Source organism: Manis pentadactyla, chromosome 6 (assembly GCF_030020395.1).
Source record: "Manis pentadactyla isolate mManPen7 chromosome 6, mManPen7.hap1, whole genome shotgun sequence".
In the NCBI taxonomy this organism is placed as follows: domain Eukaryota; kingdom Metazoa; phylum Chordata; class Mammalia; order Pholidota; family Manidae; genus Manis; species Manis pentadactyla.
In genome coordinates this window covers 31,360,853-31,374,091 of record NC_080024.1, presented here as the reverse complement: position 1 = coordinate 31,374,091, position 13,239 = coordinate 31,360,853, and the positions used below count along the sequence as shown (strand labels likewise).

Here is a 13,239-nt window from a genome sequence, read left to right as displayed (position 1 = left end):
TTGCACTATGTGAACCTCTTCATTTGTCTGTGGGATAATCATTCTCTGTAATACTCAAATACATCCTCTAGCTCAGTTTTAGATGCACATTGTCAACTTTTGCATTGCCTAACAGTTTTTGGTTAAGGACAATGGCTTGTTTTGAAATGCAAGTGGGGAAAAATGAGAGTTGAAAGATTTTGTTCCCACGTCATTCTATAAATATACGACAAAAGATCATTATGTGGATTAATTTACAGGCGTCCTTAGAAATAGACTGTTTTTACATAAAAGCGTGTTGTAAACCTTTTTAATTAAATTCATTGTACCATGTACTCTCTTCTCCCCAGGGTTCGCTTGGCCTCTGACCTCTTATTTTGTCCTACAGGCACTCCACTGCTGGTGAGGAGAAGCAGTGACCCGGCGCCAGGCCCACCTGCTGATGCCCAGCCGAGTGCTTCACAACCCAGTGGCCAGATTCTGAAACCTGTTATTCCAGTAAGTATCCTTCCATTTTCATTGCTAATGAAAGATCAGAGCACTTACCCATAGCCTAAATGGGCCTTTGCAGTATTAAGTAAGTTGATAATTAGAGATCTTTTGATAAGATATATAGTATTAGTTATAATAATAGCTTCTATTACTATTACTATTACTAGCATATCAAGTAACAGCTGTTATTTAAATAACACTGATTATGTGCCAAGCACTACTTTAAGTTTACATTACATACTATTTACATAAAGTCATTTAAGCTTCCAAATCGAGGTAAGACAAGTTTCTGTCTTGGTTTTACTGACAATGACATTGAGGCAGAGAGAGATTTCGGGTTTTGTGTAGAGTCACAACAATAAGCGTCACGCCAAGAATTTAACAGGTGCTTTGGCTCCAAAGTCCATGCTCTTAAACCAGTGCCCCATACTGTTGAATTTCTTTCATCCTCCTGCTTTATAATGCCTGAGGATATAAATTATATATTTTCAGTGTGTTAATGCAATGCTTTGTGAAGTCATTCCATGTTGAACGGTGATATAGTTTCAAGATTTGAGTATCAGAGATAGGTGGTGCCCATATCAGGTTTCTAGAACTCCACATTCATATTAAAGAAAAATAAAATAAAATATCAAAAGTGCTTATAATCAGATATCCTTATAAATGATAGATTAAATGGGGAAGAGTTTCCTGCAAAGACAATGTCCTTTTTCCGTATGGGACTGTGGGATCTTCCCACTATATCCTGAAGCAGATTGCTTTGAGGAGTTGTAATTGTGGTTCATCTTTAATTGCCTGAGAGGTTGATTTTGGCCAGTGGTTTTATATCCTTGCAGTATGTGATCTTCCTTATGTGACTATATTAAAAAGCTTCCTAATGCCAGTTCCTTCCCTGTTTTAAGCCCACCTGTCCATAGCACCTTAAGGAAAAAAAAAACATAAAGATGCTGAATGAGGTAAACAGATTCTTGCAGTTTGCTATAAAATGTTCTTATCAAGAACCAGTGCCAGTGTGTATGAGGTAGGCGTCACTATGCCAAATCACTGGGTATTTACTAATAGGTTTGTGCCAATATTTTGGCATATTTCTTTCTGTAAACAAGGAAGCAAATGTCCTGAAAGTAATTTAGATGTAATGTTTTCTCACTTTCCATCCTTTTAAAGATTTAATGGAACATTACTTTAATAAATATCAGGTGTATGTATTCTACTTTAATGATGAGTATAAACAGAACCAGTATGTGGTGTGATGTGTATCTGCGTATGTGTGTATATTTAGTGCAAACCAGTGGAGACTGTCAATTCTAAATGTATTGTATTGAGGGAAGGAAGGAATTTTATAAATGAGAGAAGAATTACAGAAAAGAGAAAAACTATAATATACTGCTCATTTTTACAGTATCAATATACCCTAAAATGAGAGGGTAGCTAATTGTATTACCACCATCATTTACATGCAAAAAACCTACCAATACTTTGCTTCATGTTTCTATCATGTATAGGCTCTGTATTTAAATCAACTAAAAATATGTCAATATTGCTTTCCCTAGAAAAAAATGAAGGCAACTCTCTTTCTGGTAGATTCTGTATGCTTTCCAAAATATGATATCAGTTAGTTCTAAGTTGGGGTATTTGGGGAGGGACAGATATTATTACTAACAAAAATGCAAATCCTAATTCAAGAAGAAATACTGGCACCCAAAATCCACTTGCCTAACCTTGTGCATGTTATCAAGCATGGGCTGAGTCCTAGTGCAACAACAGTGAAAAGGAAAATATTTCCTCCTTTCCCCACAGTATTCTCTGGAGCTGATGATGTGCAGAACTGAGACCCAAATCATAGTGTCCAGTCCTTGTCTTACCACAAGATAGTGGCATATCCTAGGCTTCTCTTGCTTCAGTTGTAAGATTATCTCCAAGCAAACTTTAAACCCTAACAGTCCAGTGTACAGACATTGTCCTTTATTTACCTTTCTACCTCTAGTGCCAGATACAAGATGGTACTCAGGGTATATCACTGGATTTGAGAACGCACGACACATGTTGGTCTGGGAAGAGTCCTAGAATTTCTCAGCACTTACCATTTTTTCTAGTTTCACCATTCTCTCTGCTCCCCAAAAGAACCTATCAGGTAAAGGTTTATCTGCTCCAAGAGACAGATAGTTTAACTCTCCTATTGTGCAGGGCAGACAAAGTTAGTAAGTGAAGACAGGTAAATGTGTCTAGTATTTCCTAGAAGAAAAATACATTTGTGTGTGTCTCTGTTCACTTATCCTTACATATCATAACTCATCGACTTTTTTGGACTGAGGTATCCAATATCATAGCCACTGGCCACATGTGGTAGTTGAGCACTAGAAATGTATTTTGAGTGTAACATGTACACTGGATTTCAAAGCTTGAGATATGAAAAATCTCAGTAATAATTTTTATATTGACTACGTGTTGAAACTACAGTATACTGGGTTGAATAAGATATATTATTAAAATAATTTTCACCTTTTTTTAACTTTTCTAAAAGACATGGCTGCTAGGAAAATTACATCTGTGGTTCACATTCTGTTTCTATTGGACAGAGCAACTCTAGACAGAAGTAAAATTGAATATAGCATTAATGAAATGGCTTGAGACCCTTGGGAGAAGTTCTTTCCGTTGCACATCATCTCTGGGGTAACAGTATGATTAGGTTTGCCTGGGACAGTCCTAGTGTATGCTTGTTGTTCTGGCATAATTATTAATACTGTCCCCACTAACTCTCAGAGGTGTCCCTTTTTGGATGATAAGCTATGTGGCACCCTATGTATAACCCTATAGTCATTTGTATTGCTTGTTCAGAGATAAGTGAGGAGGCTTTCAAGGAAACCGGGGGAACATAATCACAACTCTTGCACCAGAACACACTGCAGAGAGGGGTCTCTGTGGCAGGGCCTGAGTCCAGGCAGTGGGGCATTAGAGCCTGCAGATCCTTTTCCAGTTCCCAGGTGCCATAATTCTACTTGATAGCTTCCTCTACAACTTGAGCTGCACCCATGATTTGATAAACGATGATGAATAGGGGGAGTGTGTGATAATGTAGCCATATAGCAACTAATATGAAAAAGAATTGCTTAAAAAGCTCTGTTCAATTGCATTTCATTTCTATATCCAAGAAAAAGAAATCAAAATTTCCATCTCTTAAACACAGTGTTCACATGTAAGTAATTCACAGATGGCAGAGCCCCAAGTAGGTATGTTCAATCATTCCCAAGAAATGAAACTTACTTGTAACCCACAGCTTAAGAAGCTATAAGGATGAATATTTGACACATTTGATTATGTTGAAATATTGCCTTTAAAACCACAGTTGATGACTGTTATTTTTAGTTGCACTTCATTAGACTTACTATAGAGGAAAGAGTTTTCTTTGATGCCCAGAGATATGTGTTTTCAAAAAGTTGCAAAAGTTTCACTTGTTTCTGGCTGGTTAAGTTATTACAAACTGGTTATTTAAAATGTACAGCATCAGACAAGTTGGAGTTTTAAAAAGAGTTTAAATTAGAAAAATCAGATTCTCTGTATTCACAGCCTCAAATTCTGTGTATATTAAAAAGCCACAAATCACAGTATTTGTTACTTAGAACACCACCACATAAACAGCATGGAAACTCGTTTCTTTTCTGCTGCTTTTCATAAACCCATCCAGTTAACCAAAATAGCATGATTGTTAATGTGCAACTAGTAATGAACACTTATCTTTCAAAGCAATAGAAAATCCAATTCTACTGACTACTCCTGAATTAAAGAAAGAGAATCCTGGGGGCAAGATACTATAGTAGGTGGGAGTCTGCTTCTGAGACTCTTACCTTCCTGTTTTGATTGTAACCTGGTGTTCTTGGCTGTAGGGCATGCCATAAAACCAGGTTCTTGAAATTGATGTTCCTGAATTTGGGATGGTAGAGAACTCTAAAACAGATGTGATTTTTTTTCTTAATATCCGGTTAACTACTATGGTTGTTTGGTGTTTTAATGACTGTTTATAGTTTCACATTTAACCCCTAAAGCAAAATGATCCTGCAGGGCAAGTAAATTAAAAAGTGGATTCCTGAAAAGTATAATGCTGTGGTTGTTCTTGGGTAGTAAATGACTTTGTTTGTCCTAAAACCATTACTTGACTTGAATCATCAAATAAAATAAGAAAATACTGGTCTGTGTTTTAAAAGTTCACATCTATATCATGTGCATTTTATTTCATGAAAATAGCATGTCCGTATTTGAGGTTGTTAAATTTGGAAGTCCATGGATGAGTTTCAGAGGATCTGTTAACACTCCAAAGTTTTATGCCATGGACTGTTGAGAGAGGGAGACAGAGAGAGAGAGAGAGACAGAGAGAGTGAGTGTGTGTGTGTGTGTGTGTGTGTGTGTGTGTGTGTGTGTGTTTCATAAAAGAGACAATCACTTATATCAAATTTTAAAGAAGAAAACAGAAGATCAAGAACTACTTGTTTTGGAGTTTAGAATTAAGTAATGTGGGAAAGTCACCAATTCTCAGGGTATTATGAATGATAAGATTAAGAAGTAAAATGGGAATTGATACCACCTTTCAAATATGTATTAACTGATTAAGGTTATTTCATCTTTTCACTCTTCCTATCATATGTCCTATATAATATATAAATACAATATGTAACATCAATAGACATTTTCAAATTGCTGCATTGAGAGGACAAAAATAATTCTTTGATCAATAGCAACAAAATTCTTAACATAAGATTAGGGGTAAAGGACACAGATTGGTTGTAGGGTGGCACCTTGGGGAGGAGTGTTTCTAGTGATCCTACATGTTCAGTGAGGGTGAGAAGTGAAAATATAATGTTGATCCTTTGGAGTGTTTGGTGTTTTATGAACAAAGTAGTATAGCAGGTAGCTTTCAGTGAGAGAAAATATTTCCAATGAATAGAAGCATTCTCTTTGTGTCTTGCATAAAATATGATGGAATATGGGTCTGAGAAAATTTCCCTTGTATGTACATGTATTGAAATTATAGTCAACATTGATTCTAGTTTAAATGTTTTCACATCTATGAAGGAAATCATGGAGATATTACAGAGAATTTTAAATAGCTTGGCTTTTAGGATTAAAATCACCAAATTGCCTCTGAGACATCAGCGGACTTTTGGTTGTGGGTTGTTGACTGTCAAAATCCAACACAGAAGCTTAAGAAAAGTTTTGAATGATCATATCATACTTTTCTATCCTCCAGATATACAATTAAGTGGGTATAGAAACATTAAAACTGATGTAAATTGGGAGGAAATCTCTATCCGTCATCTATCAATGAGGGATGTATACTGATGAGCAAAAGGGAGGGAGAAATAACATGTAATATGCAATTGTATTATTTAGAGATCCTGAAGCCTACAAAAGGTTTTTCTTTTTGTCTCCCCCTCTTGACACAGTGATTTAATAATAGTTCTGGTGTTTGTAACCCCAGCTGTTCACGCTGTGTGCTGATAAGACCAGAGCTCAGAGGCACATTGCAGCAATAATTTTCATATGGCTTTGTTTTAAAGAGATAAAGCTGCCATCCAGTATTTCATGGGGCCAAATGCTTACTTAGTTTGGTAAGTTTAGGCAGCTTAATTTTTGAAGCAGTTATGTCTATAAGATTCTAGTTCCAGGTGGGGAAAAAACAGAAGTCGCATTTATTCTGCACAAGAGTTTTTCACCAAATCTTGGCAATAGTGAAACAAATTTGGATTGTCTGAGTGTCTGCACCATGACTAATCGAGGAACCTGGGAAATGTGACCCTTGTTTACGTGCATGTTCCCTGATCATTCTTCTTTTTGTCTAGTTCAGAGCTGAAAGTCTGAAAGAAGGAGCACAATTCAGAGGTCAGTTTCAGAAATTAAAAAGGTAGCCATGACATGTCATCTTTTGCATTTAGATCGATTTGCACATAATGAAACTGAATGGGTTTTTTTTTTCATGTCAGCATAAATTGATTAATTCCTTAGATGTGCAAGACCTCTGCTTTGTGCCATCTGGAAAACATAAGATATGGTCCCTGTCCTCAGGAAACTTACAACCTATTATGAAAACAAGATCTAAAGCAGTTAAACTCTAGCAATCTGTGGGCGAGTATCAAATGGTCAAGCAATACATTTTTAACAATCAATTGCTTTCAGTCTGCACTCTGCTCAGCCTCCCAAGTCCCTCAGAGGAGTCGCAGGTACAATAGGCCTGTAAGCTCTTATCTGAAATATAATTGCTTGCTTACATGTCTGTTACAGGACTGAGTTCCTCAGAAGAATGAACCTTTGTATGTATTTTTGAATTCAAGCCCCCAGGCACAGTGCCTGCCATATAAATATATGACTAGGTGATAAAAACTTTTACTTCTGAAATGGGCAAAATGAATTCAATTCAACAACTTTGAATATATCCTGTAAAAATGCATATATTTTCGTTTGTGTGTATTGTATGTATACATGAATTAATGTGAAATTGTGGAACTACCTGTTTAACATACTGTTTTGCTCCCTAAATAGTTTTAGTTCAGATTGTCTGTTTTGGGACAGTGGGTCACCTATGTTGACAAAGGGAGAGAGATGTTTAAATACAAATTCTCCATTTGAAATTAAAATGTGGGCTAGTGGCTGAGGTCAGCAGTTTTAATTGTGAGAACCACTTCATGCTAGAATTCTAGCATAGAATTTGGCTCTGAGAAAGAACAGAAATTACAGGAAAAGAATAAACCTTGGTAATTCTAGAGATGAACCAATGTAAAGCTTAATTTTATTAGTGCCCCTGATGTGTGAACAGAGAATAGAAATATATGCATGCTGTGGAGTCATTTGTCAGAGTTCTACCTCCTTATCAACAGAAACATGCATTTCAGAATCAAAAAGTTAGGAATCTTGGTAGTTATAGCTTCATAATTTTATAATAACTGTGTTCAAAGAATTTAGAAAATCCTTGATTAGACTAGAAATTTCTGGACAAGATACTCTCCTCTTATACCTATCACACCTAAAGATTTCCCCTTCTAACTTTTCCTCATATCCCATCTTCTGTAAGAAGTTCTTCTAGTTTCAAGTGATTTGGAAGAAAATAATAAAAATCCTACATGAGAATTAATTCCATAGTAGGGAACATTTATAAGGTATTTCTTAGCAGAACACTAATAAACATGTCATGTTAGCAGTAGGGGCGGACGTAATGTGACCGTGTTGTTTGAATCATTAAGATGATGTTTATAATAGCTTTATTCTGAATATTAAGAGCCTGTGTCCTGGTTGCATCAATAATTCTGTGGCCCTGAGAAAATTATTTAAATTGTAGATGGTTTCCTTAGAAATGTTGTGTGACTAAAAGGAAATCATAAATAGAAATCCTGTATGAACTTCTTTTTTTCTTAGGGACTCAATCATCCAAACTTATGACTTCAGGGTTCCAGCTGTAAATTATTAACTTGGTCGTTGTAAATTCAACATTAAATTTCCTTTTAATGTCTCAATATTTATAAGTGTTCTTGGAGACGTTATATATCTATTCAAAACACCAAAATTTATTTTTATAGCTCAAGGTAATAATATTAAGAAATATATATATATATATATATTTAAAAGCCAAAACAGAAAGGCAGTAGCATAAAACCATACATGCACATACATATGCACCCTTCAGCCCTTTGGGGGAAAACACTACTCACATCTGAAGACTAAAGTGCAGGTAAGCTATGTTACGTTTAAAGTAAAAGCTCAAGGGTATGGACCATGTCTTTTGCGTGTTTTGATCTTGTATATGTACCTTCCATGTGTGGACATTTACTGAAGATTGAATGGCATGGAAGGAAAGCATCCGTGAGCATTCACTTTCAGAAGGTACAAGACAATTAGTATTGAGAATTTTTTTTTTGTCCTTGAGCATGCTGTGATTCTAGAAATCTCTTCTGATGGAGGTTTTTTTATTTTTCTCTCACAACATAAACTCCCCTGGAGTCAAAGTTTCTTTTCAGTTTTTCCTTTTAAAATCTAGTCATCAAATGACACTGCAGACATGTGAAAGGCCTTTCTCTTTCTCCAGAGGGTACCCCTTCCCTAATAGCTCTGTACTTTAAAACAGAATTCTGATTGAGATGAATCACATTGTAAAAAGTAGCTGCTGTGTGTGTCTACGCTTGTGGAAATGCATACAGCATCCTCGCAAGCGGCATGTGAGCTTGTCACCATAGCGCTTTTGATGTCTGATTAGATGATCACAGGAACATCTGGAGTGAGTTAGTTTTGAAGTTACTAGTGTGAGGCATTGGCGAATCCAGAACCTTCTGACAGACTGGAGCCAGTAAAAACATTGCTGCTTTTAGCAAATCTTTTTTCACTTGCAACTGGCTGACAATTTTCAGACATTACCCTGATGTTTCCCAGCTGACTTGCTGGCCTTCTTTCCTACAAAACTCCCCACCTTTTAAGCAAATAATGGGCAAGTAGCATTAGATGCCCAAATCATAAAGGATTATCCCCCCTTTAAAAGGAAAAGATAGATTCTTAATTATCAGAAGTCAGAATTGATGGACTTGCTTAAAGAAATTGTATTGTCTCCTTTTTCTCTGCCTTTAATTTCAATCATTCTGCCAATCACCCATGCTTTCTTTTTATTTTTTTATTTTTTTATTTTGTTATCATTAATCTACAATTACATGATGAACATTATGTTTACTAGGTCCCCCCCTTCACCAAGTCCCCCCCACATACTCCTTCACAGTCACTGTCTATCTGCGTAGTAAGATGTTGTAAAATCACTACTTGTCTTCACTGTGTTGCACAGCCCTCCCCATGCTCCCCCCCACATTATACATGCTAATCGTAATGCCCTCTTTCTTTTGCCCCGCCCTTATCCCTCCCTCCCCTCCCATCTGCCCCAGTCCCTTTCCCTTTGGTAACTGTTAGTCCATTCTTGGGTTCTGTGATTCTGCTGCTGTTTTGTTCCTTCAGTTTTCCTTTGTTCTTATATTCCACATATGAGTGAAATCATTTGGTACTTGTCTTTCTTCACCTGGCTTAGTTCCCTGAGCATAATACCCTCTACCTCCATCCATGTTGTTGCAAATGGTAGGATCTGTTTTTTTCTTATGGCTGAGTAATATTCCATTGTGTATATGTACCACATCTTCTTTATCCATTCATCTACTGATGGACATTTAGGTTGCTTCCATATCTTGGCTATTGTAAATAGTGCTGCGATAAACATAGGGGTGCATCTGTCTTTTTCAAACTGGAGTGCTGCATTCTTAGGGTAAATTCCCAGAAGTGGAATTCCTGGGTCAAATGGTATTTCTATTTTGAGCATTCTAAGGAACCTCCATACTGCTTTCCACAATGGTTGAACTAATTTACATTCCCACCAGCAGTGTAGGAGGGTTCCCCTTTCTCCACAACCTTGCCAACATTTGTTGTTGTTTATCTGTCTTTTCGATGATGGCGATCCTTAGTGGTGTGAGGTGATATCTCATTGTGGTTTTAATTTGCATTTTTCTGATGATTAGCAATGTGGAGCCTCTTTTCATGTGCCTGTTGGCCATCTGGATTTCTTCTTTAGAGAACTGTCTATTCAGCTCCTCTGCACATTTTTTAATTGGATTATTTGCTTTTTTGTTTGTTGAGATGGGTGAGCTCTTTATATATTTTGTATGTCAATCCTTTATCAGATCTGTCATTTATGAATATATTCTCCCATACTGTAGGATACCTTTTTGTTCTATTGATGGTGTCCTTTGCTGTACAGAAGCTTTTTAGCTTAATATAGTCCCACTTGTTCATTTTTGCCTTTGTTTCCCTTGCCTGGGGAAATATGTTCATGAAGAAGTCACTCATGTTTATATCCATGAGATTTTTGCCTATGTTTTTTTGTAAGAGTTTTATGGTTTCATGACTTATATTCATGTCTTTGATCCATTTGGAGTTTACTTTTGTGTATGGGGTTAGACAGTGATCCAGTTTCATTCTCTTACATGTAGCTGTCCAGTTTTGCCAGCACCATCTGTTGAAGAGACTGTCATTTCCCCATTGTATGTCCATGGCTCCTTTATCGTATATTAATTGGCCATATATGTTTGGGTTAATGTCTGGAGTCTCTATTCTGTTCCACTGGTCTGTGGCTCTGTTCTTGTGCCAGTACCAAATTGTCTTGATTACTGTGGCTTTGTAGTAGAGCTTGAAGTTGGGGAGCGAGATCCCCCCCCACTTTATTCTTCCTTCTCAGAATTGCTTTGGCTATTTGGGGTCTTTGGCAGTTCCATATGAATTTTTGAACTATTTGTTCCAGTTCATTGAAGAATGCTGTTGGTAATTTGATAGGCATTGCATTGAGTCTATATATTGCTTTGGGCAGGATGGCCATTTTGATGATATTAATTCTTCCTAGCCAGGAGCACACCCATGCTTTCTCAACTTTAATTTTAAAATAAAATGTATTGTACACTCAGCTCTGTTCTATGAAGATCTAACAATAAACACATAGACACCCAAAGCATTTGATATTGTTATAGTGTGATACCATATTTCTATAACACCTATCAAAAGTTCATATGTTTATCTGAGTCAAAATGTTATTAAAGTAATCTCATTAAGTACAGGCATAGTTTAGTTATAAGTTGTTTCATTTTCCAGTGAGGTTTTACTAGTATGAAAGGCTTCCTTATGGCTTCATGAATAAAATTATTATATACCTATAAATATCTGAATATATGTACAAAATTTGACCATGTACCTCTTCTAAACTGAAACAACTGACCATGTATTGTATCTCCAGGAGATATTTTAAATTTCTAGGTGATGGTATGACTTCTTTTTTTTTTTGGTATCATTAATGTACAATTACATGAGCAACATTATGGTTACTAGACTCCTCCCATTATCAAGTCCCCACCACATACCCCATTACAGTCACTGTCCATCAGCTTAGAAAGATGCTACAGAATTACTACTTGTTTCTCTGTGTTCTACTGCCTTCCCCGTACCCCACCCCCTACATTATGTGTGCTAATCGTAATGCCCCTTTTTCCCCCTTATCCTTCCCTTCCCACCCATCCTCCCCAGTCCTTTTCCCTTTGGTAAGTGTTAGTCCATTCTTGGGTTCTGTGAGTCTGCTGCTGTTTAGTTCCTTCAGTTTTGCTTTGTTCTTATACTCCACCGATGAGTGAAATCATTTGATACTTGTCTTTCTCTGTCTGGCATTTCACTGAGCATAATACCCTCTAGCTTCATCTATGTTGTTGCAAATGATAGGATTTGTTTTCTCCTATGGCTGAATAATGTTTGATTGTAAATATGTACCACCTCTTCTTTATCCATTCATCTACTGGTGGACACTTAGGTTGCTTCCATTTCTTGACTTTTGTAAATAGTGCTGCAATAAACATAGGGGTACATATGTCTTTTTTGAAACTGGGCTCCTGCATTCTTAGGGTAAATTCCTAGGAGTGGAATTCCTGGGTCAAATGGTATTTCTATTTTCAGTTTTTTGAGAAATCTACATACTGCTTTCCACAATGGTTGAACTAATTTACATTCCCACCAGCAGTATAGGGGAGTTCCCCTTTCTCCACATCACCATTTGTTGTGGTTTGTCTTTTGGATGGTGGCCATCCTTACTGGTGTCAGATCATATCTCATTGTGGTTTTAATTTGCATTTCTCTGATGATTAGTGATGTGGAGCAACTTTTCATGTGCCTGTTGGCCATCTGAATTTCTTCTTTGGAGAAGTGTCTGTTCAGCTCCTCTGCCCATTTTTTAATTGGATTATTTGCTTTTTGTTTGTTCAGGTGCATGAACTCTTTATATATTTTGGATGTCAACCCTTTATTGGATATGTCATTTATGAATATGTTCTCCCATACTGTAGGATGCCTTTTTGTTCTATTGATGTTGTCCTTTGCTGTTACAGAAGCTTTTCAGCTTGATATAGTTCCACTTGTTTATTTTTGCTTTTGTTTCCCTTGACCAGGGAGATATGTTCATGAAGAAGTTGCTCATGTTTATATCCAAGAGATTTTTGCCTATGTTTTTTCTAAGAGTTTTATGGTTTCAGGACTTACATTCAGGTCTTTGATCCATTTTGAGTTTACTTTTGTGTATGGGGTTAGACAATGATCCAGTTTCATTCTCTTGCATGTAGTTGTCCAGTTTTGCCAACACCAGTTATTAAGAGGCTGTCATTTCCCCATCATATATCTATGGCTCCTTTATTGTATATTAATTGACCATATGTTTGGGTTAATATCTGGACTCTCTATTCTGTTCCACTGGTCTGTGGGTCTGTTCTTGTGCCAGTACCAAATTGTCTTGACTACTGTGGCTTTGTAGTAGAGCTTGAAGTTGGGAAGCAAGATCCCCCCTGCTTTATCCTTCCTTCTCAGGATTGCTTTGGCTATTTGGGGTCTTTTGTGGTTCCATATGAATTTTAGAACTATTTGCTCTAGTTTGTTGAAGAATGCTGTCAGTATTTTGGTAGGGATTGCATTGAATGTGTAGATTGCTTTACGCAGGATGGCCATTTTGACAATATTAATTCTTTCTAGCCAAGAGCATGGGAGGAGTTTCCATTTGTTAATGTCCTCTTTAATTTGTCTTAAGAGTGTCTTGGAGTTTTTAGTGTATAGGTCTTTCACTTCTTTGGTTAGGTTTATTCCTAGATGTTTTATTCTTTTTGATGGAATTGTGATTGGAATTGTTTTCCTGATTTCTCTTCCTAGTAGTTTTTTGTTAGTGTATAGGAAAGCAACAGAATT

General features: G+C 36.6%; 1 protein-coding gene across 6 annotated transcripts in view; it reads left to right on the top strand.

Moving 5' to 3' along the window:
• The window catches only part of PARD3B (par-3 family cell polarity regulator beta), a 985,497-nt gene that overhangs the window by 477,646 nt on the left and 494,612 nt on the right, over window positions 1–13,239 (top strand). For 5 of the 6 annotated variants that reach the window (XM_057503666.1, XM_057503667.1, XM_036928149.2 and 2 more), the window contains one exon: window positions 368–477. In XM_057503666.1, the coding sequence (XP_057359649.1) occupies window positions 368–477 (110 nt within the window). The remainder of the gene's footprint in view (window positions 1–367; window positions 478–13,239) is intronic. The other variant, XM_036928150.2, reaches the window with a different exon arrangement.